At 58.0% G+C, this 25,967-nt stretch overlaps 3 protein-coding genes across 4 annotated transcripts; 1 reads left to right on the top strand and 2 right to left on the bottom strand.

Annotated features, from left to right (window-relative positions):
• The first annotated feature begins 1,223 nt into the window (after positions 1-1,223).
• On the top strand, positions 1,224-4,943 carry ZSCAN10 (zinc finger and SCAN domain containing 10). The gene is made up of 5 exons (XM_021698302.2): positions 1,224-1,619; positions 1,834-2,101; positions 2,316-2,380; positions 2,554-2,611; positions 3,382-4,943. Exons 1-5 carry the CDS (start codon positions 1,224-1,226, stop codon positions 4,941-4,943), a joined length of 2,349 nt encoding a protein of 782 aa, XP_021553977.2.
• A 3,560-nt stretch (positions 4,944-8,503) lies between these two features.
• On the bottom strand, positions 8,504-15,218 carry IL32 (interleukin 32). 2 transcript variants are annotated; one of them, XM_044915056.1, is made up of 7 exons: positions 14,750-15,218; positions 11,426-11,477; positions 10,212-10,250; positions 9,998-10,057; positions 9,574-9,600; positions 9,334-9,396; positions 8,504-8,895 (listed from the first exon to the last, which is right to left on the bottom strand). In XM_044915056.1, exons 2-7 carry the CDS (start codon positions 11,447-11,449, stop codon positions 8,581-8,583), a joined length of 528 nt encoding a protein of 175 aa, XP_044770991.1. In that variant the 5' UTR covers positions 11,450-11,477; positions 14,750-15,218; the 3' UTR covers positions 8,504-8,580. The 2 variants fall into 2 exon arrangements, with proteins under 2 accessions (XP_044770991.1, XP_021553840.2); XM_021698165.2 differs by lacking the exon at positions 14,750-15,218 and adding an exon at positions 11,593-11,642.
• A 930-nt stretch (positions 15,219-16,148) lies between these two features.
• Positions 16,149-24,855, bottom strand: MMP25 (matrix metallopeptidase 25). Its single transcript, XM_021698166.1, has 10 exons — positions 24,702-24,855; positions 24,185-24,317; positions 22,610-22,745; positions 22,242-22,534; positions 17,806-17,982; positions 17,633-17,717; positions 17,382-17,464; positions 16,942-17,094; positions 16,613-16,870; positions 16,149-16,483 (listed from the first exon to the last, which is right to left on the bottom strand). Exons 1-10 carry the CDS (start codon positions 24,789-24,791, stop codon positions 16,212-16,214), a joined length of 1,680 nt encoding a protein of 559 aa, XP_021553841.1. The 5' UTR covers positions 24,792-24,855; the 3' UTR covers positions 16,149-16,211.
• Between the last annotated feature and the right edge of the window lie 1,112 nt (positions 24,856-25,967).

Raw genomic sequence — 25,967 nt, 5'->3', positions numbered from 1 at the left:
GGAGAGCGAGAAGGAGGCTTCCTGCCGAGCAGGGAGCCCGATGTGGGACTCGATCCCAGGACCCTGGGATCATGACCCGAGCCGAAGGCAGACGCTTAACGACTGAGCCACCCAGGCGCCCTGTTTGTTTGTTCTTAAGATTTATTTATTTATTTATTCTAAAGAGAGAAAGAGCACAAGTGGGAGAGGGAGAGAGAATCCCAAGCTGACTCTGGGACAAGTGCTGAGCCCCACCCAGGGCTCCATTCCACCACCTCAAGACCATGACCTGAGCTGAAACTGAGAGTCAGGCGCCCAACCGACCGCACCACGGAGGCGCCCCGTTCTTTTTTTTTTTTTTTATTGAATAAATTTTACATGTAACGTTGTATACCTTAAAGGTGTACAGCATGTTACTTTGGTACATTCATATATTGTAATATGATTGTCAGGGGAGTGATATTTATTCCATTACATACTTCTAGTACACTATTATTGTCTGTATTCATTATATTGTGCATTAGATCTCTGTGGATTATTTGCTCCTAGTTACAAGTTTGTACCTTAGACACCATCACTCTTTTTTTTTTTTTAAAGATTTTATTTATTTATTTGACAGAGACACAGCGAAAGAGGGAACACAAGCAGGGGGAGTGGGAGAGGGAGAAGCAGGCTTCCCGCCAAGCAGGGAGCCCGATGCGGGGCTCGATCCCAGGACCTGGGATCATGACCCGAGCCGAAGGCAGACGCTTAACGACTGAGCCACCCAGGCGCCCCAACACCATCACTCTTATCCACCACCCCCACCCCCACCCCCACCCGTTCTTATTCCTTGCAATGCAAAGCTGGGGCTAAAGTAGAGCTGGATTGTATTGCCATGAAACATTTTTGGCAACGGCGCATCTTTGGTGCTGCTGCATGCTCCCCACGGCACAGCATCGAGAGGCAGGGAAACTCAACCGTCCTGTCTCAGGAATGCCAATTTTGATCACTGGGGTGAAGTTCTGAATGCTGCAGGAAGGGACGAAAAGACAGAACTATTGGTTTTCTCTGCCTTTTAGTGTTTTGGTCAGGCTGGGGCCTTGGGCTGTTCTGCTCTCTGAGTCCTTACCCATGACCAATGAGAGAAGTGCTTCCTCTGGAGGCCACATCTTCGGCATTTCTTAACACCACAGGTGTGGGAGCAGAGAGGGAGAGATCCGAGAGTGGCACCTGCTGCAGCGAGCTACCCCCCAAGCTGAAGGATGCTTGAAGAGCCCGTCCCAGCTGCCCGAGAGCCAGAGCAGCTTGGAGCAGTCAAACTGGAGGAAGAGGAGGCTGCTGGTCAGGAGGACGTCAGGCATGCACAGGCCAGGCCCCGGCCCGAGGTGGCTCACCAGCTCTTCAGATGCTTCCAATATCAGGAGGACATGGGGCCGAGGGCGTCCCTGAGCCGGCTCCGGGAGCTCTGCAACCACTGGCTGAGGCCGGCTCTGCACACCAAGAAGCAGATCCTGGAGCTGCTGGTGCTGGAGCAGTTCCTGAGCGTGCTGCCCCCCCACCTCCTGGCTCGGCTGCAGGGCCAGCAGCTCAGGGACGGGGAGGAGGTGGTGCTGCTGCTGGAGGGCGTCCAAAGGGAGTCCAGCGCCGTGGGGCCCCTGGTAAGAGGGTGGTGGCTGGACAGCAGGTAGGGAGACGGGGACTTCAGTGCCCCATGAAGAAATCGCTCCGTTTCCCTCCCTCCAATAATTCCTTTTTAACCTCCTACCTCTGCCGCCTCTCACCTTTCCTTGGTCGTGTTTCCCTTGGGAGTCAGTAGGACAGGGACTATTGCCCTGTCCTGTCCGTCGCCTAACATAGATGTATTTTGAACAGGATTTTAGTTTTAACACTGGTAAGAACTGTCCCCGGGCAGACATCACTTTGGAGGAACAGGGGGGCTCTTCCCAGGTCTCCAGTCACAGCCCCAAAAAGGAAGTGCCCTCAGAAGGACCTCCAGCCCTGGAGGCACCGAGGGAACCCCTGCCATCCCAGCCAGGGCCTTCCAAGCCCGCTGAGCTGGAGACCTGGAGACATCCCCCACGTGCAAAGCAGCCACTGAGTCCAGGTCCCAAGAGGACATTCCAGGCCCTGCAAGAGACTGGTGAGGAGTTGGTACCCCGGGAAGGTGGGAGCTGGGAGGCACGGTATGTGAGGGTGGAGGGTGGGGTGAGAAATAGGCAGCCTCCCTCTTTGACGGGGATGGGAGAGAGCCAATGTCTCTCTTGGGGCCCTGGCAACAGGTGCACTCCCTGTAGCCAAGTGGAGGATAAGTCTGGCTTCTAACAGCTCTCCCCACCCCACCCCCATGCTGTCAGTCCCCCAGGGCCCTGTCCTATGGCTGGAGGAAAACTCCCGAGATCAGGAGCTGGCAGCTGTGCTGGTGAGCTGGACTAGTACCCTCATTCCAGAATGTTCTGCCCTGGATGTCCTCGGCCTCTGCAGTTGTAGCGAATCCATGTCTTCCTTCATTTAAACCTTAAAAGCTCATCATCCCCCTCAGGTCATAGGGGGACCCTCTCTCACCGAGGGTCTCTGCCCATCCTTTTGTTACAGGAGTCCCTGACCTTTGAAGATGTCCCAGCAAAGAAGGCTTGGCCGGCGCACCCTCTGGGTAAGAGGCCCTTCCCGCTTATTACCGCTGAAGGCTCTTTGTGTTTCAAGAATGGTCCCTGAGGCTCAGATCCTACCTGACTTTTGGCCTCTTTGGCTAAAAATGGGCTATGTGGGGTTGGGTGGTTCAGTCGTTTAAGCGTCTGCCTTCCACTCAGGTCATGATCTCAGGGCCCCCGGATCAAGCCCCGCCTCAGGCTCCCTGCTCATAGGGGAGTCTGCTTCTCCCTCTGCCCCTCCTCCTACCCGTGCATGCACATGCACTTGTGCGATCTCTCTCTCTCTCTCTCAAATAAATAAAATCTTAAAAATATATAAAAATGGGCTATCTTGATGAGGATTCATTCATTTCTTCCTTCATTCAGTCAATCATTCATTTATTTTAAAGGCTCATTGTGTCTGATCTAATCATCAACCCCGTTAACTTTGAGCTTTTAAAATGGGTAGTCATTGGGGTGCCTGGCTGGCTCAGCTGGTTAAGCTTTCAACTCTTGATTTCAGCTCAGGTCTTGATCTCAGGCTCGTGAGTTCAAGGCCCAGTTTGGGCTCCACACTGGGCATGGAACCTACTTAAAAATTTTTAAAAAAAAAAGTAAAGCTGTTACTATGGTAAATTCTATGTTGTCTGGTTTTTACCCTCCCCTTCTGCCGACCCACCAGCTTTGCAGGAACCCTGGGTTTCTTTCTGCTTTGAGGCGTTGAGGTTCTAGGCGATTCCTGGGAGCCTCTAAGAATACGCCTGCCCGTCCCCGTTTTCTGCTTCTTTCCCAGGATTTGAAAACAAAACCGCAGATGAGGAGTTTAAAGAGGAGCCCAAAGGGGTGGCCTGGCCTGCTGCCGTCTCCACAGAGTCTGGGGCAGATGGTCCTGGGGTGGCAGAAGAGCCCCACCTTCAGGTGCTGGGGCCGGGCCCAGAAGTGAGTGGCTCCGGTGAAGGAGGGTCCGCTCACGGCAGGAGTGACATTCTGGAGGTCAAAGTGGCTGGGGAGACACCCAGGTCGGAGCCAGGGATGGAATTCATCTGCACAGACTGCGGGCTGAGCTTCCGGGAGCTGGCCCTCCTGGAGGCCCACCAGCTGCGGTCTCACCCCGGCGCTCGGGCCTTTCCCTGCCAGTGCTGCGGGAAGAGCTTCGGCCGGAGTTCCATCCTCAAGCTGCACATGCGCACGCACACGGACGAGCGGCCACACGCCTGCCACCTCTGCGGCCACCGCTTCCGCCAGAGCTCACATCTGAACAAACACCTTCAGACTCACTCCTCTGAGCCCGCCTTTCTGTGTGCCGAGTGCGGTCAGGGCTTCCAGCGCCGGGCCAACCTCATGCAGCACCTGCTGGCCCACGCCCAGGACCAGAAGTCCCCATGCGTCCCCGAGACCAAGAGCGAAGCGCGCGAGCTGGCCGTGGTCCTGTGCTCTCACTGTGGCCAAACCTTCCAGCGCCGCTCCAGCCTCAAGCGCCACCTGCGGATCCACGCCAAGGACAAGGGCCACCAGTGCTCTGAGTGCTCGGGCAGCCTGCGCCCGGGCCCCGAGCGCAGGCCTTACGTGTGCGGGGACTGTGGCAAGGCGTTCCGGCGCAGCGAGCACCTGGGGGCCCACCGGCGCGTGCACACGGGCGAGCGGCCCTTCTCCTGCCAGGTCTGCGGCCGCAGCTTCAGCCAGAGCTCCCAGCTGGTCTGCCACCAGCGGGTGCACACGGGCGAGAAGCCCTACAGCTGCCCGCACTGCGGCAAGCGCTTCGTGCGCCGGGCCGGTCTGGCCCGCCACCTCCTGACCCACGGCGGCCCGAGGCCCCACCATTGCACCCAGTGCGGCAAGACCTTCAGCCAGACACAGGACCTTGCCCGCCACCGGCGCAGCCACACGGGCGAGAAGCCCTGCCGCTGCAGCGAGTGCGGCGAAGGCTTCAGCCAGAGCGCCCACCTGGCGCGCCACCAGCGCATCCACACCGGGGAGAAGCCCCACGCCTGCGACACGTGCGGCTACCGATTCCGCAACAGCTCCAACCTGGCCCGCCACCGCCGCAGCCACACCGGCGAGCGGCCCTACGGCTGCCCGACGTGCGGCCGCAGCTTCCGGCGCAACGCGCACCTCCAGCGGCACCTGGCCACCCACGCGGGGGCCGGGACCGAGGCGGCGGCCCGGCAGGCCGAGCCCCCCCAGGAGTGCCGGGAGTGCGGCAAGAGCTTCAGCCGCAGCTGCAACCTGCTGCGCCACATGCTGGTGCACACCGGCGCCAGGCCCTACTCGTGCGCCCAGTGTGGCCGCAGCTTCAGCCGCAACTCGCACCTGCTGCGGCACCTGAGAACGCACGCCCGCGAGACCCTGTACTAACCTCACCCGGGTTCCGCCGGGGCTGCCCTGCGCGCCTCTCCCCGGCGGCCTGCAGAGGACGTCCCGGGGCCCCACTCCCCCGGCCTCCCTCTGGCTCCACCAACCCTGCGTGTTAGTACACCCGCCCCCGCGCCGCCCCAGGCATCTCTCCCTGGCCGCAGGGCTGTATTTCAAAGTACCTAAAGTAAAACGGCCTTCTTGAAAACCACTCTTCTAATTTTTTTGAGATCCACCAAAACGCTGTCTTGTTACCCTCAGCACTGTGACGGGGATGCCTTTTCCCTTCCCTACCCCAGCTCCTTCGACAGTACTCTAGATAGGAGCAGGCCCAGAGAGAGCCCCGCCCACACACACACACCCCGGAAAGGCCCAGAGTTGGGGGGCTGGCAGAGGGGTGCCAACTCTCAGAGCCAGCTGTGAGGAAGGCCACCGAACGCCGCCCTGGAATTTTCCCTTCTCTGGAGTCTGCCCCTAATCTCTGTTGCCCTTTACAGTATCCTCTAGCCACATGTGGCTGCTTGAATTAATTAAAATGGAATAAAATTTAACTTCCCAGATTCTGGGTTCTTACGGGAAACCTTGTTTTTGGAATGTAGGTAACTAGTTCAACTTGAAGATGCTAGCAGATGAAATGAAACCTGCTTGATGGCCAAGTTGGATTGTGGGCTCGAGACCCCTAACGACCCATGATCCTGTAAACCCAAAGCTGGTTTGGCTGATTTCCACACCTTCTACCTACCAGGCAATTTTGGCCTCTTCTCTACTCTGGAAGACAGGTTGTTTTTTTCACAACTAATAGACAGGTTTAAAATCATGTGACTTCTGTTAAGACCACAGGAAAGAAAACAGCCCCCCTCAGCTGCAGAGGACACACATGCTCTTCCTGCTTCTGTCTGTGGCTTTTTGTACCCACACTTTTTTTTCTAAGTTGTTTTTGTCCCTCCAACCTGACACGTAATTGCTGTTTAGCAGATGTTTGTGAACATGAGGTGAACTCGTCAACAAGTGCTCACGTGACTTGGGGAACATCCGCTCCCAAATGTGGGAAAGTAGAGATGGTTCTTGGGCACAATTGAGTGGGAAGCTCTGAGCCTGGGGAAGGTCTATGCTTTTGGGGTTTGGGAGGAAGATCAGGTAGGGTACAGAGAGTCCCTGGATGTCACAGAACAAATTAGACTCGTGGAAGACCCCAGAGCAGAAAATTTCAAGAAGATAATTTTCTTAGTCAACTAAGAGAGTAAGGAGTTGGGAGAGGGAGAACCCACAGCATTTGGAGGCTTTATTATTTCTTGAGCACCTACTGTGTACTAGGGAATGTGCTGGGCTATTGAGGAGAACAAGGCCTGAAATAGAAGGGAGAGGCAACCACAGAAGAACTGGGGGAAGGGCATCCCTGGCAAAGGAAACAGCATGTGCAAAGGCCCTGAGCTGCTGAGCAGGCAGCTGAAGAATACTGTCCCTGAGGGAGCTCTGTAGGAACCTGATGATACAGACCACCTTAGAGGCCAAGGTTAGAGTTTATTTATTTATTTATTTGTTTATTTATTTATTTATTTTAAAGATTTTCTTTATCTGACAGAGAGAGACAGTGAGAGAGGGAACACAAGCAGGGGGAGGGGGAGAGGGAGAAGCAGGCTTCCCGTTAAGCAGGGAGCCCGATGTGGGGCTCGATCCCAGGACCCCAGGATCATGACCTGAGCTGAAGGCAGATGCTTAACTGACCGAGCCACCCAGGCGCTCCAGTCAGAGTATATTTATGATGGGAAGAGGGGAGGGTTTTAAGCAGGGAGTTACTTCATTTTGCAATGAAATTGTTTTGACCTTGGTGCTAGATAGATTTGGCTTGAAAGAGGCAAGACAAGGGAGACCAACAAGAAGAGCCTGGAAGTTGTCTAGGCTCTGGTTGACGGTGACTTTGATGGGGCCATGGGTTCATAAAAGCCCCTGATGTCAGCACAGGAGGAGGGTTTCCTCAAGGGAAATCAGTGCAGAAGCCACAAGGAGAAGTGGCAGTGTGACACAGAGTCACTTGAAAATGCAGGGCAAGGATCTAAAACAACCCAAATGCTGACAGGAAGTGGGGAGAGAGGACACGGCCAAGGGGAAGATCCCCCCAACACTCTCCCCTGTAGGGCAGAGGCTGCGAGCAAGCAGGGTCCCTGAGGATGATCAGGGCCACCAAGAAGTTACTAGCAGGGTATGCTTCAGCCATTGTCGCCTCCTGCTGGACTCACAGGTGGCCCCCAGGCAGGCGATTTTTCTAAGAATCAAGAGTTTCTTTCCTACGATCCAAAAGGGTCTAAAGAAGCTGGCCGACAGGAGAGGGGAATGCTGACTCACAGAAGCGCCCCCAGTCCTTGAGGCCTCCTGGCTCCCAAGCCCCTCCCCACATGCCTCTCTCACCTCAGCATCCTTCTCAGACCCAGCGGAGTGCCTGTGGTCCCCTGCCCCAGGCCCATTTCCTCCTTCCTTCCCGCTCTGTTCTCAGGTCGGGGCCCTGGAACCACCCCCCTCAGCGCCACCTCAGCAGCCACTATGTGTGGCCGGACACTCCCAGTGCAAAATCTGTGTGCAGCTACCAGAAGCAGGAAGCCAGTGGGGGGCGGGGGAGCTTGGGGGAAAGGAGGAGGGGTGCCTGGTGGCTTAGTTAGCTGAGCCTCAGTTTCAGATCTGGTCTTGCTTGAGCTCATGGGTTGGGCCTGCACTGCATTGGGTTCCCCGCTCAGCCGGTAGTCTGCTTGAGAAAGAGTCACTCTCTGCCTCCACACTCTCTCTCTCTCTCTCAAATAAATCATCTTAAAACAACAACAAAAAAAGAGGGGTGCCTGGGTGGCTCAGTCGTTAAGCGTCTGCCTTCGGCTCAGGTCATGATCCCACGGTCCTGGGATCGAGCCCCACATCGGGCTCCCTGCTCAGCGGGGAGCCTGCTTCTCCCTCTGCCTCTCCCCCTGCTTGTGTTCCCTCTCTTGCTGTGTCTTTCTGTCAAATAAATAAATAAAATCTTTGGAAAAAAAAACAAAAAGTGATGAGCTGACCTGAGCCCTTCCAGCCCTGGCCTTCTCCTCCTCGCCCCAGTTCCTGCATTTGCAGACCCACACCAGGCCACAGGCCGCAGGCCTAAGACGTGACTCCTGCCCTCCCCCCACAAGCTGCCTCTCTGCCTGGCACAGGCAGGGGTACCCCTCCCTCCCCAACCGTCCTCCATCCTGCCCCTCCCCATGCCCCAACCTCAAGGCCTCTGATCTTGGAAGGAAGACCGAGGAGCTTCTGTGGCCCAGCGAAGGATGAAGACTCGGGTCAGGAGAAGAAAAGAGGGCTGAAAGCTCCTCAGGCCCGAGCGCCCTGCTGCTCTGGGAGCACATTTACTGAGTCTCTACTATGCATCAGACAAGGCGTCGGCCTTCCAGTCCTCACCACGGGTCCGTGACCAGTTGTGACACCGGTGTCCCACGTACAGATTTAGAGCGGTCAGGTGGACCCCAGTGCGGGTCCACATGACACATGTCCCCCCCAACCACTGGGGCCCCCTGCTCCCGACACCACAGGCACTCCGCTGGGTTTGACCAACTTTTATTAAGACACCATAGCCAGAGCGACGGGCCAGCCCCGGGGAAGGATACCGGTCAGGGGGGGTTGGCTAGGCCTGGGTGGCGCTCCTGATGACCTGAGCCATGAAGGAGCAGAAATCATTAAACACACTCCAGATGGCCTCCACCGCCCTGCAAAGGGCCTGCACGCCAGCAGACAGGGTCTTCTTCAACCAAGCCAGCGCGGCCTGCCACTTCTGCCAGAGGCAGCACAGCAGCCTCTGAAAGGACCTCAGGGCTCGCTTACAAAAGGACTCCTTGGGAGAGCAGCCCTCAGGACTCTGATCTTCCAGGGAAAGGACAGAGGACCTCCGGACCCTGGAGCGCAGTTCCTGCCGCACCTCGGGAAGTAACGGAGAGGAGTCCTGCAGGGACGGGGTTGGGGGGCCATTCAGGTCTTGGCCCCGGGCTGAGGCCTCCCAACCTTCCTGAGAATCTGGGAGACAGAAGCCCGCAGACGAAGCTGCCCGCTCTCCCGCCAGCAGGTCCCCACACGCGCGGACTTCTCCCGCTGACTTCCTCCCCCTCTCCCGGCATAAACCACCGACGTGGTGCGGACCCTGACCAGCCTCGATCGGAGCCCGCCCCCGGCCCTCGGGGCCCAGCGGACGCGGCACTGAGGGCGGAGAGGGGGCTCTTGCCCGGATGTGCTGGGCGGGGGAGGCCGGTGCCGGGAGGTTGCCACCTCCCCGGTCTCGAGGGGCGTCCCTTCCCCCTGTGTCCATACATGGCCACACCCAAATCCAGACAGAACAGGTGGGGAAGGGAAGCAAGGAGGGCCGAGGCGGGCGCCTCCCACGCACCTGATTGCTGTTCTGATAATGCAGATCCATGGCGGCATCGAGCAAGGCCTCATCGAAGTCGTCCTGGGGAGAAGAGGGTGCGGAGGCTACCGGCCTGCTCCTGCCTGCTGCAGTCTGCAGTCCCCTGTCACCTCCATGGGGCCAGGTGAGTCAACAGGGAGCCAGGAGCCCAGACCCAGTAACGCGGCTGAGCATCACCCTGGGGACTAAGCTGTGGAGGAGGAGCCATGCCCAACTCACCTCCAGCTGCAGTAGCGCGACCTGCTCCTGTTGGGGAAAAATCACTCGTTCAATCCTCCCAGCGTCTCCCACACTCAGTCTTATCCCCAAGCGCCGGGCTGTTCTCGGCTCGCCAGGCCCCCGTAGCTGGGTCCGGCCCAGGGGTCTGGGGACCAGGTGTCTGGCATCCCTGCCCTGTCATCGATATGCCCAGTGACTTGGACACATTCCTAAGCCTCCCTGGGCCTCTGCATTCCTCACCTGTGCACACACCTGCCACACAGGTGTGAACTGAGAGATTAGCCTACTGCGAGGATCTGTCCAGTGGAAGGAATGGGCAAACCTGGGGCGGCATCTTCATCTTCCCCATCACCACCAGCATCGTGAAACCACCCACCCAAGCCAAACTGTGGAGAGCAGGCGAGTGGGGGGCACAGTGACCCACCTGCTCTTGTCCTTCTGGTTGATGTCGATGATTGTTAAAGAAACTGTCCACCATCTGGTGCTGTGAGGGGAGGAGAGGCAGCGGTGGGAAAGAAAGGCCTGATCCTGCCCAGCCCCGCCCCCAGGGCCCAGGTGGGCTGGACATTCCTAGCTCCACACAGCAGGACCCAGACGCCCCTCACTCCCCCAACCAAGCATTGGGAAGAGCTTCTTACCATTCTGAGTTGTAAAATCTCAGTCAGACTTCTGCCTTCCTGTGGAGGTAACAGTAATTTTTTTCAGGCGCGTGTGACCTTGCCACCCCCCCACACTTGCTGTATTTGTGCGCACGTGCGCGCACACACACACACACACACACCTAGGAACATTGCTCTGGAGAGTGCAGGGTCTACCGTGTTACCGAATACCTGAGCTCTCCGTCCAGGCTGACAGTTGGCCAAGGGAAGGATTGGCAGTGGTCAGTCTTCTCTGAGGTGGTGACAGAGATGCAGGGACACCCGTGGCCAGAAACGCTTCCTGACTGCAGACTCTGCAGACCCATCTCCCCTGCCCAGACTCTTGGCTTGACCCACAGAAATGCGAGGTACACCAGAGCCTCCCTCCCACATCTCTACCTTAGGGCCACATCTGGTTTCCAGGGCATATAGGGTCTACTGCGATTGGTGCTTCCTCTGGCCCTCTCCAGCTGCCCCACAAACATGTCGGGTCCTAGAGCAACCCCCTTGTCCCACAGCACACCCTGTTCCTCAGGACCCCGACACACACACAGAGCTGCTGTGTGTGTTTCCCAGACAGGAAATCTGGCCCCACAAGGACCTGCTCTATAAAGTGAATGACTCAGGGACTCCTGGGTGGCTCACTGGGTTAAGCGTCTGCCTTCGGCTCAGGTCATGATCCCGGGGTCCTGGGCTTGAGCTCCTTCGGCTCAGGTCATGATCCCGGGGTCCTGGGCTTGAGCTCCTTCGGCTCAGGTCATGATCCCGGGGTCCTGGGCTTGAGCTCCATGCCGGGCTCCCCGCTCGGCGGGGAGTCTGCTTCTCCCTCTGCCTGCTCTGCCTGTCACTTCCCCTGCTTATGCGGTGCATGCTCTCTCTCCCTCCCTCTGACAAATAAAATCTTAAAAAAAAAATAAAGTGAATGACTCAGAATGTGAGGCTGTTTGTCAACAATTATTCAGAATTTCAGGACAGTGATGGCAGAGCATTCGACCAAGCAAGCTCAGGCTCATTATGAGACTGGGGCCCTGTTGAGTGCCTCAGACCCCTGCTTCCTCAGGGGGCTCCTCCACTGGTTTAGGAGAATGGGACAGAGCCAGGTGCATGTGGAGGGATCAGCAGGTCCGGGGGCCAGCACAGGTGGGAGAAGGGGGACCCACAGTTCGGAAATGGTATCCGGGGCCCACCGCCCCCTCCCCTCCCTCCCTACTCACTGTCGACACCTGGGTGAAGCACATGGTTGTTCAGGCCTCCAGGGGCTGTGACCTGGTGGGCAAGAACAGGTGTAAGGAAGAGTCTTCAGAGAAGCAGGCTTCCCGCCACCCCCACAGAAAGTCCCTTTGGCTGCAGCTCCCTCCCCGGGCCTCCACTGAGCCATCACCTTCTCACAGATTCTCCCAGCTGAGGTTTCTGCTCCCGAGAGAAAGCCGCTCTTTTAAGAGGGAGGAGGGAGGGGTTGGGGGAGGGGCGAGCCTGCCCTAAAGGCCGGATGTGGGGCTCTGTGTGTGTGTGTGTGTGTGTGTGTGCGCGTGTGTGACACAGAGACAGAAGCAGAGGACAGACAGGGAGACTAAAGGGTCTGGGAGGGGTTGGCCATGGCTCTAGCTGTGGCCGCTCCACTCTGGAGTGAGCAGGAATCTCAGAGCCTGGAAACAGGCCTCTTCCCCAACCTCATCAGCCTGAGATGGGTGCAGGAGCAGCGGGAAAGTGCAGTCTTGGGAAAGCAGACTGAGATGATCCCTGAGCTCTGGAAAATGAAGTCATCCAGCTGGGGGAAGTCCCGAGGAATGCTGGCCAGGTCACTTGGAGCAGAGCGTATCCCAGGTGCCAAGTCCAGAGAAGGTTCCCAGAACCTCCTGGCCTACAGTGTAGCAGGACCTGCAAGACCCCTAAGGTGGGCCCACCAGGCGGGGCGCCTGAACATACTGTCCCATGTGCCCCTGCAGGGGTGGCTGGAGGCCATGCCTATCTGCCAGGGGACAGGGTAAAGCCCTCAGGAGAGGTTGGGGATGGCTTGCTGTCGGCCTAGGCCCAGCCGACCAGGCTATCCTGAGCCCTCCTGGGGCCGAGGGATGCCATGGTCCTGCAACACTCAGGCACCTGTGTGTGGTGGTTGGGGGGCGGTCCCGGGTCCTAGCGTGCCTCTCACACAGCCAGGCCCACCCCCTGCTCTCCCCTTACCCCGCTCTGGGGCCAAAGCCCCTCCCAGTTCAGCACAGCCTCTGTCTGCCCTCTGTACTGGTGTCTGGGGGCGGGCACAGCAAAGTACAACCGCTGGGGTGCCTAAACCACAGAAATGTATTCTCTCCCACTTCTGGAGGCCAGAAGTAGAAATCAAGGCGTCAGCAGTGGTTCCTTCTAAGGGCCTTGGGGGAAGGGCCTCTCTCCCAGGCCCCCAGCCAGCCATCTTCATGTCCGAGTCAATCTCCTTGTATGTGTGTCTGTTCTCAAATCTCCCATTTTTATAGGGACAGCAGTCCTATTGGATTAGGGCCCATCCAATGACCTCATTACCTTGATTGTCTCTGTAAAGACCCTATCTCCAAATCAGGTCACATTCTGACGTGCTGGGGGTTAGGACTTCAACATATGAGTTTGGGGGGATACAACTCAGCCCCTAACACCCTCAAAGAGGACCTGGGCTCCTGGGGTTCCACCAGAAGTACGGAACTATAAAGCACATTTCCTTGGTGAAGGTCTCACCTGCATTAACTAGACCCCGGCTGGTGTCTCCCTGCCCCTAGGAGCCCATCATTGGTCTGAAACTCCTTTTGCACACCTGGGAGTCCAGATCCTTCCCTGAGCCATCTTTAAATTCCAGGTGGAAAGAGAGAAGACAGCTGCTCCTGCTTCACCTGCAAGTAATACTTCTGGGCTTCATCTGGGGACGCCTCACTCCCTGACCCCATGGGACACTTGGCCCCTCCATGACTGGCTCACAAAGACCACCATCTGCAGGCATTTTGTATTTCTTTGTGGACTGTACCATTTTCTTTATAGTTTTAGTGAGAAATAATTCACATACAATTCACCCATCAAAGTGTATGATTTTCATCACCTCAAAGAGAAATCCCATACCCCTTAGCCAGAACCCCCCAATCCCAAAACCCCACCTGCACCAGTCCTAGGCAACCCCTCATCTACGATCTGTTCCCGGATTTTCCTGTTCTAGACATTTCATATAAATGGAATCACATGGAAATGGTCACACTATGTGACCTTTTGTGTCCGGTTCCATGCACTCAGCACAGTGTTTTCCATCCACAGTGTTTCCATCCGGCAACATGAATCAGAACTTCATTCCTGGGGCGCCTGGGTTGGCTCAGCCGGTTAAACCTCAGCCTTCGGCTCAGGTCATAAGCCCGGGCTCCTGGGATGGAGCCCCGCATTGGCCTCCCTGCTCAGCGGGAAGCCTGCTTCTCCCTCTCCCTCTGCTGCACGTGCTCTCTCTATCTCTCTCTCAAATAAATAAATATTTAAAGAAGAAAAAGAACTTCATTCCTTTTTATGGCTGAATAATATTCCACTGCATCAGTATGCCACCTTATGTATCCATTCACCTATTGATGGTGTATTTGGGTTGCTTCTACCTTTTGGCTATTATGAATCCTGTTGCTGTGAACATGTGTGTGCAAGTTTCTGTACACAGGTTTTTCCTTCTCTTGGGTTGACCAATACTTACGATGATGTTGTTTTGAGTCTAGCCACCCTAGTGGGTGTGAAATAGTATCCCATCCCGGTGTGGTTTTGATTTGCGTTCCCCTTAGGACTAGTGATGTGGAGCATCTTTTCCTGTGTTTGTTGACCAGTTGTATATCTTCCTTGGAGAAGTGTCTAGTCTGATCCTTTGCCCATTTTTAAACTGGTTTATTTATCGGGGTGCCCAGGTGGCTCAGTCGTTAAGCGTCTGCCTTCGGCTCAGGTCATGATCCCAGGGTCCTGGGATCGAGCCCCGCATCGGGCTCCCTGCTCTGCGGGAGGCCTGCTTCTCCCTCTCCCACTCCCCCTGCTTGTGTTCCCTCTCTTGCTGTGTCTCTCTCTGTCATATAAATAAATAAAACCTTAAAAAAAAACTGGTTTATTTATCTTCTTGTTATGAAATTGTAAGAGTATTTTGTATATTCTGGATACAAGTCTCTTATCAGATATGTCCTTTGCAAATGTACTCTCCCATTTTGTGGGTGGTCTTTTCATTTTTTAGGGTGTCCTTTGAAGCACAAATGTTTTACATTTTGATTATGGGAGCATATCATTTTAAAAATAAAATTAATCAATTTGACATGGTCTTTTTCCATAGTATACTTAATATATTTTTAAAGGCTGGAGAAGTTTCCACAGAGCATGGTAGTAGCCACAGATTTCACCTTGGACACTCCTCCTTTGAGCTCCCCTAGCCGACTTTTGGGTTCCTCTCTCTCCTTCCTTCTCACACTCATTCTCTCTCCATCTGCCACCCCACTGCCCATCAACTCTGAACCCCAAATTCTTCTACAAAACAGAGCGATTCAGGTCTATCAAGTTCCTGCAGCCAAACTCACCCCAGGTCCATCTGTGCACAGAAGCAATGAAGGGCTTTCTCTCCAATTATTTTCCTTGTCCTCCTGTATGGGGCTCATAAGCTTTTAAAATACAAGTTTCCTCCTCCACATATTCTGAAAGGATCCTGACAGAGGCCCAGATTTCTGGTTTTCTGGCGGCTTAGGATTCCCAGTCATGGACTGGTTGAAGACCTCTTGTTGTTGCCCTCCTACTGGTCAGCTTGTTGTGACCCACTGATGGCAGGCAACCTCCCGGCATGCTGGGACTTCGCCCGCGGCCCCCGCCCAAGCCAGCCCTGTGGGCTGGATGGCAACCCAAGAAATGGTCGCTAAGTGGCTCCACCCATAGACTAGGGACATCAACTTGACTCTACCGAGAACACGAAGAGGTTGGGCCCTAGGAGGAAGAACATGGCAGAGACACAGGAAAACCACAAGGCGGGGGGGACAGCTGCTGTCCCAGCTCCCGTGCCCACCCCTCAAGCTTACTCAGATGCAGACTCTTGCATTCAGGGTGAGGGCATGAGGTCTGCATTTTTAAGTTCCCTAGGTGATTCTAGTGTGGAATATTCCAGAAGTATAGTTCCAGAGGCACTGATTTAGATCCTGCGTTCTGAGGGGAGCGGGGGGTGGGGTGGGTGAATGAGGTGGCCCACCCACTCAACACCCAGGGGTGCTGAGGAAGCCATGGCCGAGTCCACCGTCTTCCCACCGCATGGAGCTGAGGAGAGTCCAGGAGCTCTCCTTGAGGGAAGCGGCAGGCCCTCCAGTTTGGAGGCACTGAGGCGACTTGTAGGGATAGGAAGGTGTCCTGCTGAACGGACACAGCACTGCGTCCAGAGTGGCACCAGAAAGTAGGTCCACGGGGCTTAGGTTGTGGAGGGTCATCTGGGTGGCCGCTGATGTCACCCAAGACGTGGGACATACCCACGGGCGCTCAGGGGTAGTTTCAGGGCTGGGTCTGGGGCCCCCAATCCCTGTGGCATTGAGGACGTCTTGGAAGCGGGACAGGGTGGGACAGTCCTGGGAAACTCGGAGCAGCGGGTGGAGATAGAGGCTGGGGTTCAGTTGCCCAGTCATGCCATTCCTCTAAAGCCAGAACAGCCCAGAGCTGCTACTGGGAGCCGCTGTTGCCAGGCGGGGGCAGGGCTGCAGTCGGCTGCTGTGCTCAAGAAACACCAGCTCTTCCGGGAAAAGGAGCGTCCTGCGGTAGAAGCGCGCCACCGCAACGGCGCGGGTGCAGGCGGGGGAGGCGACGCTGAGCACAGGACTGGTCCAGTCTAAGCGCCAGCCATTTGTCCCCGGTCCCCAGGGCTTAGCTCCACCCACATGCTCCCAGCTGCGTCCCCGCAGAGTCCCGCCCCTGGGAACAGAGGATGTGCCTCCGCGGCGACTCAGGACGACACCCCCCCCATACACACACACACACACACACAGACCCGCGATGGGAGACCCGTCCCCCTTAACGGGAGGCGACGCCCCCCACCAGCACGGCCAGAAGGGACAGCAGGAAGGACAGCGACGGCCGCCCTGGGGCGTGATTGATCTCGCACGAACAATCGCAGGTCCCAGGTTCCAGGGTCGCTTTGGGGGGCCTGGGGATGCGTGGGCCAGCGCTGGGGGCCGGGCAGTCCAGCCACTTGGGGCCCATGGGTTGGGGGGCCTCGGGCTCGGCCTTGACGCTGCCCTTGGGGAAGCGCCAGTAGTGGGCGCCCTTGAAGAAGTAGGTGTCACCTGCGGGGGTGGGAGGAGACACTTCGGGGGCCGGTCCAGGCTGCCCCTCCCGCGGCCTCCCCGAAACCCCCAGGATGGCCCCTCTCCCCGTCCCCGGGGCCTCCAGCCCCTGCCCGCACCCTCTCGCACCTGTGTTGCTGACGGTGACATCGTCCGGGGCGTGAGGCGCCCCTTCCCAGAGACCCAGGTCGCGGGGGTAGCCGGGGTCCGGGCGCGCCGCCGCCTCGTCGTAGCGCCAGTAGCGCCGGCCGCGGATCAGGTAGGTCTTCCCGTTCAGCGGCCACGAGAACACGGCGTCCACCTCCTCTCCCGCCGGCAGCCCCAGCTCCGTGAGCGGCCGCGGGGCGCCCTCCAGCTGCCGGTCCTGGAACACCCAGAACTGGGGGCCTGCGGGGGAGCCGGCATGTGAGCAGGTGCGCCCCCCGCGCGGGCCCAGCCGCGCCCCGGCGCCCACTCACCGCTGAAGAGGAGGATGCGGCCGTCCGGATGCCGGGCGTAGGCGGCCTGGATGACCTTGACCTGGGCGGGCAGCCCCTCCCAGAAGCGGTGGAGCCGGGCGGGCCGGGGGGACACCAGCTGTCCCGAGGGCTGCAGGCGCCAGAACCAGGGGCCTGTGGCGGAACGAGGGGCGGGCGTGGGGGCAGGAGATGGCAAGAGGCCTTCGCCCTCAGAGCGCGTGGCTGGGAGACAGTGCTGGCTGTCTCCCGCGGCTGGCGGAGCAAGTCCGCCTGGGTTTTAAGGGTGCAGTGGCTCTGGGGTGAGCAGCTCTCCTAGGCTTTGCCCTGTGTTTTTAGCACTGAAAGTCCTGCATCCTGGGAAGCCCCACAGGCGTGGTGGGTCATCCTAAGGGGGTAGGAAGCCAACTCTATGGGGTCAGGGGAGATCTGGAGTGACTCACCTTTGAAGAAGAAGATTTCCCCACGGATGTTAGCGACAGCGTCAAAATTGCCATCACATCGGTCAGGGATGGGAAGAGAGGGGCTACAAAGGAAAGGAGAGGTGAGCAGAGAGGGGCTGAGGCTCCTGGTCTCTTTGCTTAACTGTTAGGACAGTCCTATGAGGAAGGGACTCTCACCGTGCGCATCTCACCAAGGACCACACTGAGGTTAGGGACTTGACCCCAGGTCATACAGCTGGAGAGGGACTCACCTGTCCGGGGGCACGGCAGGGGGCGGGGGAGGAGGAGCCAGGGGTTTCCTTGTGGGCTTGTCATATGGGGTTTGGGGCACCTTCCCTGTGGAGAGAGAGTCAGAGAGGCGTGAGGTCCCAGACCCCGCTGCAGCAGAGCCCACAGGGCAAACCGCCCTTCCCCAGCCCTGTACCGTAGAGTTGCTGCAGGCCTTCACGGTCATCCTGGGACAAGCGGTACTTGTGGGGGTCGCCCACGGGGCCCTGGTAAAAGGGCCTCATAATTGAGTTGGGTGCTGAGGAGTGGCCCAGGCCCAGGGCGTGGCCAAACTCATGGACAGCCACAGCAAACAGGTCAGTCCCCTCACCATCTGGGGAAGGAGGGAAATTGGGCTAGAGCTGTGCCCCTCCCCCACACCAGGAACGAAGGCGGCCGGGAAGCCCCTGGAGTGGGGCCCGCCGGCAGACAGGAACAACCAGGAGACCCTCCAGAGGTGGCTATACCCAGACCCTTCTGTGAGCCATTCTGTCCTTCTTGTGTGCATTCACTTATTTGGTAGATTTTTTTGAGTAGCCTTGTTTGGCAGTTCTGGGAACTTGGGTACCGGGCTGAAGAGACCCACAGAAGAGGTAAGGGAAGGGGTAGGAGGAGACAGTCTGGACAGACGAAGGGGTGACCTTTCGGATGTAGCGCCGGCCCCCAAGCAAGGAAGGCTGTGCATGCAGAAACACTCTGGGGGGGAAGCAGGAATCTGGGGGTGCATGCACTTCCCTCGAGGAAGCCCCAGTCCCGCTCCAGTCTGTGGTCAGAACTCCCCACCCACGGTCTCCTTGGCCTCGGTTCCCAAGACCTTCACCCCACTCCAACCCCCATGGTGCTCCCCCTCCTCCCATGTGCACCCCGCCAGTGCCCCCATCCCCTCAGTCCTCTGTCACCCTCCCCCATCTCCCCCTTCCCACAGCCTCCACCCCTCCCCTGCCTCCCTCAGGTCCTGGGCTGCCTCCCTGCCTCTGCAGCTTCATCCATCTCCTCGGGCAGACACTCAGACCAGTCTGCTGGCCCTGGAGGCCAGCCTCGTTCCCAGCCTCTCTGACCACAGCCTCTTCCTTGGGGACCAGCCCGGGTGCCAGGAGTGAGCCTCTTCACACTCCCAGTTGCTGGCCAAGTCCCAGCTCCTCATTGATCCACCTGCTAGCTCCTACTTCAGCCACTGAGAGGCCAAGAGAGCAAGACTGCAAGACAGCCAGAGAGGCGAGCAGCTGCCCAAGGAAGCACAGTTTCCACAGATGTTGATCTACTGCCTGGAAATCTCTAACTCGGGCCAGCACTGTTGAAAGTGGGTTTACTGGAAGGGACCTGGTGATCTGAAAAGCAAATTTCTCTCAGCCCCTAAGGTCTGCTGGATGAAAATGAAGAAAGAAATGCGTGGGTCAGTCTTAAGAAGAGTAGCAAGTACTTGCTCTCATTCTCCTCTCACAAAACCTCTTTCTTCTGTCCTCATTTGACAGGCGGGAAACTGAGGCACAGGGAGGTCAAGTCAAATGACAGTATAGCCAAGTACTCTGGCCGTATTGTCCTGCCTTTCAGCTGCGACTTCAGATGGTCTTGGTCAAACTGTGTACGTGTTGATGGATTTGGTCGTTGACTGTGGGTTTTCTTATTGCCCTGAGGCCTTTTTCTGAGAAACTGGAGGAAGCTGGGTGTCTACATCAAGTAGATCTCCTTCATCCCTCACCCCTCCTCCCCCTGCTTTGCCTCTCCTTTGGCCACACCCTTCCTTGCACCCTTCTCACTCTCTGCAGCTGGGGGAAGACACACAACTGCAGCCCCAGCCCCAGCCCATGAGATTCCTGGTGGCCAGTCTTCGGGGGTCCTAAACACCTCCTCTCAGCTCTGCTCTGGACCTCATCAGACAGCTCCTTTGCGCTCTCCACTAGCCTCAATTCCAGGCCCACAGCCCCTCAAGCTGCTCCCCAGCTTTGGCCCCCAACTCTTAGGTGACAAATGCTGACAAATGTGTTTCCTATTTCATCAAGACAGACCATCCGATGCAATCTGTAACTTCCTGCGTGCCTGGGCAGATACCTCCACCTCCTCCATTCTCGCCTCCTGCCTCCTGCCCTGCCCTGTGCAAGGACCTGCTTCCCTTACCTCCTCAAGGACAAGGACAATGCCCCCCCCCACCCCTCCATCCATCCCTGCATCCCTGCACCCATGTGTCTATCCATCCACCCATCCTCCCATTCATCCATCCATCCATCCATCCGTCCATCTGTCCATGCATGAATCCATTCATCCATCCCCCATCTCTTTCTTTCTGTTGGCTCATCCAGCATCACCAAGTGCTCAAGATCCCTTCATCCTAAGCCACCCCAGTACCTATCTGCCCCCATCCACACCCCTCTCCTTCCCTAGCAAGTTCTGTGGTCAGTGGTCTAAACTCAGTCTTCTCTTCCTCGGTCCCTCATGCCTAACCTCACTGTGGTCGGGACTCCTTCCCCACCCGCCAAGTCTGTAGGCACTAAGGTCACTTTGTCCTCAGATGATCACATCCAGGCCCCTGTAACTTATTGGCCTGGCTTGCTGCCCTGCCCACTGCTCCCTGTTCCCCTCGTCACCCTGTTCCTGATCACCTGTGGGCCTGTTCTTCCTCCATTTCCTTTGGTTCTTCCTCTCCTTCTACCCTCCCCTCAACTGTGGGGCTCTCCACAGCTCTGTGCTTGACCTTCACGTTCTACACTCTCCTCCTGGAACCTTACCACCCCCCGAGGGCCACCAGGCCACTCTGCAGTGAGCAGAGTGCTCCTGCGTGCGGGCCCTGTGCCGACCGCTGTAGGTGAATTACAAGCCCACCTGCCGGCAGGTACTATTATAATCCTCATTTCTCAGATGATGAAACTGAGCACGGCGTAGCAAGTGGAGGAACCCTGACCGGAGTTTCGCTGCAAGCTGGCGTGCTCAAATGCTCACTTCTGTGGATGCTGTGGGCACCTCGCCCAAGTCAGAGCCCGTGTGCTCATTCCCTGGCTGCCCCCTTCCCCAGAAAACGGCTCTCCCTCCTGGCCGGCCTCCCTGCCGCGGCTCACAGCCAACGGCGGATTGCTGAGGGACTAGAAGAGCTGGACCCCTTGCCTCCAGGCAGGACCAGCCGTGGGGTCAGGCTCCTCTCAGCTGAGACCGCATCCTGACTAAGCTTCTTTCCCCAGCTCGCTCTGGTTTCCCTTTCCCCTACCAACATATCCTGAGAAACTGCTTGCACAAGAACTTTCATCTCGATCTCTACTTACGGGGAAGCTGACCTAAGTGAGAGAAGCCCCAGTTCTAGAGTGAGACACTCGACCACGAATGCACCGCCCACACTGAACGGCCCACGAGCGCTGCAAACACGCAGCCAACCTAAACTCCCCTCTGCCCTCCGAGAGCCTGCTCTTCCTCCTCCAGGGGCCCCTGAGTCAGAAACCTAGCCATCACCCCTTCCTCCCCATCCCCTCTGCCCCCAGGATCCGGTTAGATCCCAGTCTTGCCCACCCTGACTCAACTGTCCTCTGACCCACATCGCCCAGCACCATCCCTTTCCTGGACCCTCCAGAATGCAAGACCTTCCACGGCTCCCGTTCCCTTCCCCCATCCTCCCCATTCTGTCCCCGTGCTTCCAAGGCCCTCTCTCTCCATCCCGGCACCATATTTCAGCCTTCCAGCCCCGCATGTCCCCCTGTGCTCCTACCCCTGACAACCCTGGACTCAGCTAGCTCACCGGCTTGTGCTTTTCTCTGCGTCCTCCCTGCAGCCCTACATGCCCCGGGGCAACAGGACCTGGTGTGCTAGTTGGCCCTCAGTATACACATGTGGGATGAATAAAGTCACCACTTCTAGGAAGCCCCATCCGTCAAAGGCTTTGGGTAGCCTCTGAGCACCACAGGCTGGAGGACTTCCTCTGCTAGGATTCCCCCAAGTTGTGTCACCATGTGTAGCAACTGCCAGTTAGTCTTCTGACTCAGCTGCTGCAAGGGGCTGTTTTCACCTCTTTTAGTCCGCAGCTCGGAGCGGGACGCCTGAGAGGCCTCAGTGATGGGTAATGTTCTGTGTCAACTTAGTCAGACTATGGTGCCCAGTTGTTTAGTCAAACACCAGTCTAGATGTTGTTGTGTAGGTTATTGTGTAGACGTAATTAACATCTACAATCAGTTGACTGTAAGTAAAGCATATCATGCCCCATGGTGGGTGGGTCTTGTCTAATCAGTTGAAGGCCCGGAGAACAAAACCTGAGGTTTCCCAGAGAGAAGGGAATTCTGCCTCAAGATTGCAACATAGAAATCATGCCTGGTTTCCAGCCACCTCACTTGCTCTGCAGATATCAGACTCAGGACTGCAGCATCAACTCTCACTTGAATTTCCAGTCTGTGGGCCCGTCCTATAGATTTGGGGTTTGCCAGCCTCCACAATCCTGTGAGCCAATTCCTTAAATAAATCACTTTGCACACACACACACATGCACACACGCACACCACTGGTTCTGTTTCTCTGGAGAAGCCCAACTGATACAGCCCCCATCGATACATGTGATTCAAACCAAATTCTTAAGGACAGACAGACCTGGGGAGAGGACCTCTCAGAATAGGGAGATTGTACCTTTTGACCCATAAGTCCATGTCTCCTCGTCATCAAAGTGAGTGTCCCCAGAGATGGGGTGTTCCCCGGGGAAGAAGGCATGGGCTAGGGTACCTCCCTGCCCGTCGAAGGGGTAACTGTCCTGGTGGTATGCCCGGGCAAAGTCGATGAGGATGTCGGGCTCTGTTGGGTCCTGAGAAACCAGCTCCTGGAATTTGAGGCCTGACTCAATGCCCCAGGTGGTCAGGGCATGGTGCATGAGGGTCCGCACCGTCTCCTGGGTCAGTGCTGAGCTCTGCGGGAAGGAGCGTACCCTGGGGAGACAGAAGGCAGCCGGTCCACACGGGGCCCAGCAGGCAGGCCAGGGTGGGGTGCGCACCAGGACCTACCTCCACGTCAGGGTTCGCTTCCTCCACGTGCTGCCGCTCAGAGCGTACCGGCGGCGGCGCCTGACCAGCTCCGCCACCCCCAGCACGTCGGGCAGGGAGCAGCGGGGCCTCTGCATGGTGGCCATCGTCACTGGGTCTGGGGGAGAGGGTGTGGGGGAAAGAGATCAGCAGTAGGACAACCTGCTGTAATCATGGTACCCGCTAACCTTCTACACGGACACACTGAGGCTCAGAGACGTTAAACAACTTGCCCAAGAAGGCCTCGCAGCTTGGATTTGAACACGGGCTAGCCAGGTCAGGTAGCCAGCTCAGATCAAATTAGGACCCTGCTCTTCAGGGCAGTGTTACCCTTTTCACTGGGCCCTGGATGGACTGCCTGCCTCCATGTGATGCTCAGCTCTGGGATCTGGGGGTCCTGCTTCCCTGAGCCCTGACGCTGGGACTCTGGAGAAAGGAGCCACGGGGTGCAGTGCAGATTCCTCTCTGAGGCCGGAGCCCCCTGGGAGGTTGCTTGCCCATACCTCATGCCCTAGGTCCCTAGTCCTCACCACGTCCTAAAGTCCAAAGCCCCCAGGCTGGCTGGGCCTCTGGTCTCCCAGGTTAGATCTGCCTGGAATCCCCTTTCCTAGTTCAGCTCCCTTCCCAGCTGTCCCCTCATCTTCAAATGAAGGTCAAACCTCACCTCATTGGTTGAGGTGACAAAGAGTAATGGGGCATATACAGATGCTAGACGCTACTTGGCAGTAGGCAGGACAGAGAAAGGTCCTACCTTCCTTGTAGCTAGCCAGCATCCCCCCAGTTCTCTCTTCTTCCCCATTTTACCCGACAGATGAGCCTCTCAGCTCTACCTCCAAAATATGCACCCTGGATTCAACTGCCTCCTTCCTGGTCTCCATTTCCACCCTCCATTCTCCATCAGCAAGCAGAGGAAGCTTAGAACTGTAAATCCAATCCAATTGTCTCCCTCCTTCAAACACTCCAGTGGTTTATCATGCTTGTAATCAAACCCACCTTTCAAGCATCGCCCCCCACCCACTCCCAATTAGGTTCTTGCTTAACTTTTCAATCCTTCTCTCATTACAGACACACCAGTTTGTGCCTACCACAGGGCCTTTGCATTTCCCTGGGACACTCTTCTCCCACATCTTCCCATGGTTGGCTCCTTCTATTTGTGTCCTATGAGTTCTTTGTGTCATTCGAGCTCCTCTCACCCCGACACCTTTCAGAGGGATCTGCCCTGACCAGCATTTTATTTTCTTCAAAACACAGATCACTATCTGAAATTATCTTGCATATTTTTGTTCTCGATCTGTGTGCGTGTCCCATGAGAGCAGGGACCTTTTCTGCTTTGTTCCTCACTGCACCAGCAGAGCCTGAAATGGCCTTACATGTAAGAGATTCTTAGTAAATATTTATTGGAAAAGGAATGCCTGAGAATCTCATGGGTTTGGCCCCAAGACCAGCATTTCATAGCTCCTGTGTTTCAGGTGCATGCTGAGGTTTAGATACTGCTGGCTAATGGTCAGGCTGGGTGCAGAGGCAAGGCTGGGGAGGGGTGTGGGGGGGTCTACCTACCCAGGAGGCCTGTCTCAGGCAGCCCAGCAAACCTCTGCATGACCTTGATAGCATCCCTCAGCTTTTCACGGCTCTGCAGCTGGGCTTGGGCAGGGTGGGGTGGTGGCAGATAGCCATAGCGGGTCAGCCAGTCCTAGACCATAGGAGGGAACAGGGGAAGCGGATGAGTGGGAGAGACGCCCCCTTCCCACCACCATCCTGGAAGTCCCACCTCTCGCCAGGCATCCAGGCATCCGGAGCCCAGGGGGCCCAGCCCCGGTGACTGCCTGCTGTCCATCTCAAAGTGCGGGCTCTCCAGCCCTGCGTTGTGTCCGGACCCAAGAGTCCTGTCCTCCACCTCCCCGCCCCTACCCCTCAACAGATCTTCAAATCAAAGCCCCAAACCTGATGGGTCCAAGAATCTGGGTCCCCAGACCCCATCCCCAGTCACTCTTTGGACGGTTGAATCAGCTCCCAGCCTGGTCCGGACCCCACCCCACCCCGCAGATCCCAGGAGCCCCCAGACCCCGGCACTCACCACTCCCAGGCTCACGTCCTGCGCGGAGAGCTCCCGGGCGCGCGCGGGCGGCGGCAGCAGCGGGAACAGCAGCGCCAGGAGCCTGAGCATGCCCGCGGGGCTCGAGGGGACCTGCCCAGGGCCGCTCTGCGGACCTGGGGGAGGGGTCCGGGACCCCGAGAGGCTCGGAGAACCCTGCGCGAGCTAGGAGGGGTGGGAGGGGGGACCGGGGGTCGCGCTGTGGGTCCGGGACCCTGGGAGGCACCACGCGGGGGACCCGGAGACGTCCAGCGGAGGGCCCAGGTGGGCCGGGGTCGCTGCGGGTCCCGGGAGGGTTGAGAAGGCCCGGGAGGGGGCGGAGGTGCAGGATCCGGGGGCGCGGCGGCGGCCTCTGGGTCCCGGGCCGGCCCTGCCGGACCCCGCGCGGCGCGGGCGGCCCCTCCCTCCGGGCGGGGCAGGACTGCCGCAGCCGATGAGTGGTGGCGGCCGGGCGAGGTCAATGGCCCAGCCTTCAGACGCCCAGCGAGCAGGGGGGAGCCGGCTTCGGAGAGCGCGGGCGGCGAGGAACCCCTGCCGAGTGTCCCCGCCTCCGATGCCCCGGGCGCGCCCGCAAGTTTCTCTTCCCAGAACCCGGCTCCGCTGGGACTCTCCGCGGCCCGGCTCGTTTCTGCTTTCTCCACCGCGCGCAGCCCGGCTGGTGAGGGGGGGCTCCGGGGCGCCCCTCCCCCCGCCCTTCCGGGAGACCCCGCGGCCCGCAGCCGGAGGCTGGGACGCTTCCCTTCGCCGCGGGGTCCGGGGCCGCCTCCCCGCCCGGCTCTGCTGGCGCCCCGGTGTGCGCGGTGCCGCTGCCCGGGCTCCCCGCCTTCATTCCCCGAGCCCCGTGGGCCGCGCGGGTCTCTGCGTCCGCAGGCGGGGGTCCCGGCCGCCCCGAGACCGCGCCCCCTCCCGCAAGTGCTAGACGTGTAGGATCCGGTGCCAGGTGCGCAGAGTCTGGAGCGGCCCGGGGCGGGATGCGCAGGACGGAGGAGGGGGTGAGCCGGAGCGGATCCGGCAGAGACTTGGGGACCCGTAGAGCCACGCCTCACCCCCGCCGGGGAAGCCCAGTGCTAGGAGGCCTTGCGGCAGGAGAAGGACCGCGAGGAAGGAGGGGGGGCTTTCCGGCGAGGGGAGAGGTGCGTGCGAGTCCAACAGCTCTGTCTCTGCAGCAGGGCAGCGATGGGGCCTCCTGCGTTTTAGATAAAATAAATACTGAGCAGGATTAGCGAGCTGGAGATACAAACTAAAACA

Source organism: Neomonachus schauinslandi, chromosome 5, assembly GCF_002201575.2.
Source record: "Neomonachus schauinslandi chromosome 5, ASM220157v2, whole genome shotgun sequence".
NCBI lineage: Eukaryota > Metazoa > Chordata > Mammalia > Carnivora > Phocidae > Neomonachus > Neomonachus schauinslandi.
The sequence above is the reverse complement of the archived record's forward strand: the minus strand, read 5'-3'. Positions and strand labels throughout refer to the sequence as shown.

What these genes read in the sequence shown, in the direction of transcription:
- ZSCAN10 (XM_021698302.2), top strand. Translation starts at nt 1,224, where the DNA reads ATGCTTGAAGAGCCCGTCCCAGCTGCCCGAGAGCCAGAGCAGCTTGGA. An exon ending in CCAGGCCCTGCAAGAGACTG is followed by an intron (nt 2,102 to 2,315) that starts GTGAGGAGTTGG and finishes CCATGCTGTCAG; the next exon opens with TCCCCCAGGGCCCTGTCCTA. An exon ending in TTGGCCGGCGCACCCTCTGG is followed by an intron (nt 2,612 to 3,381) that starts GTAAGAGGCCCT and finishes CTTCTTTCCCAG; the next exon opens with GATTTGAAAACAAAACCGCA.
- IL32 (XM_044915056.1), bottom strand. Translation starts at nt 11,449, where the DNA reads ATGTGCTTCACCCAGGTGTCGACA. An exon ending in GCTTCACCCAGGTGTCGACA is followed by an intron (nt 10,251 to 11,425) that starts GTGAGTAGGGAG and finishes TTACCTCCACAG; the next exon opens with GAAGGCAGAAGTCTGACTGA. An exon ending in AACCAGAAGGACAAGAGCAG is followed by an intron (nt 9,601 to 9,997) that starts GTGGGTCACTGT and finishes TTTCCCCAACAG; the next exon opens with GAGCAGGTCGCGCTACTGCA.
- MMP25 (XM_021698166.1), bottom strand. Translation starts at nt 24,791, where the DNA reads ATGCTCAGGCTCCTGGCGCTGCTGTTCCCGCTGCTGCCGCCGCCCGCG. An exon ending in GCCTGAGACAGGCCTCCTGG is followed by an intron (nt 22,746 to 24,184) that starts GTAGGTAGACCC and finishes CCTCTCCCCCAG; the next exon opens with ACCCAGTGACGATGGCCACC. An exon ending in CCGCATCCTCCTCTTCAGCG is followed by an intron (nt 16,871 to 16,941) that starts GTGAGTGGGCGC and finishes GCTCCCCCGCAG; the next exon opens with GCCCCCAGTTCTGGGTGTTC.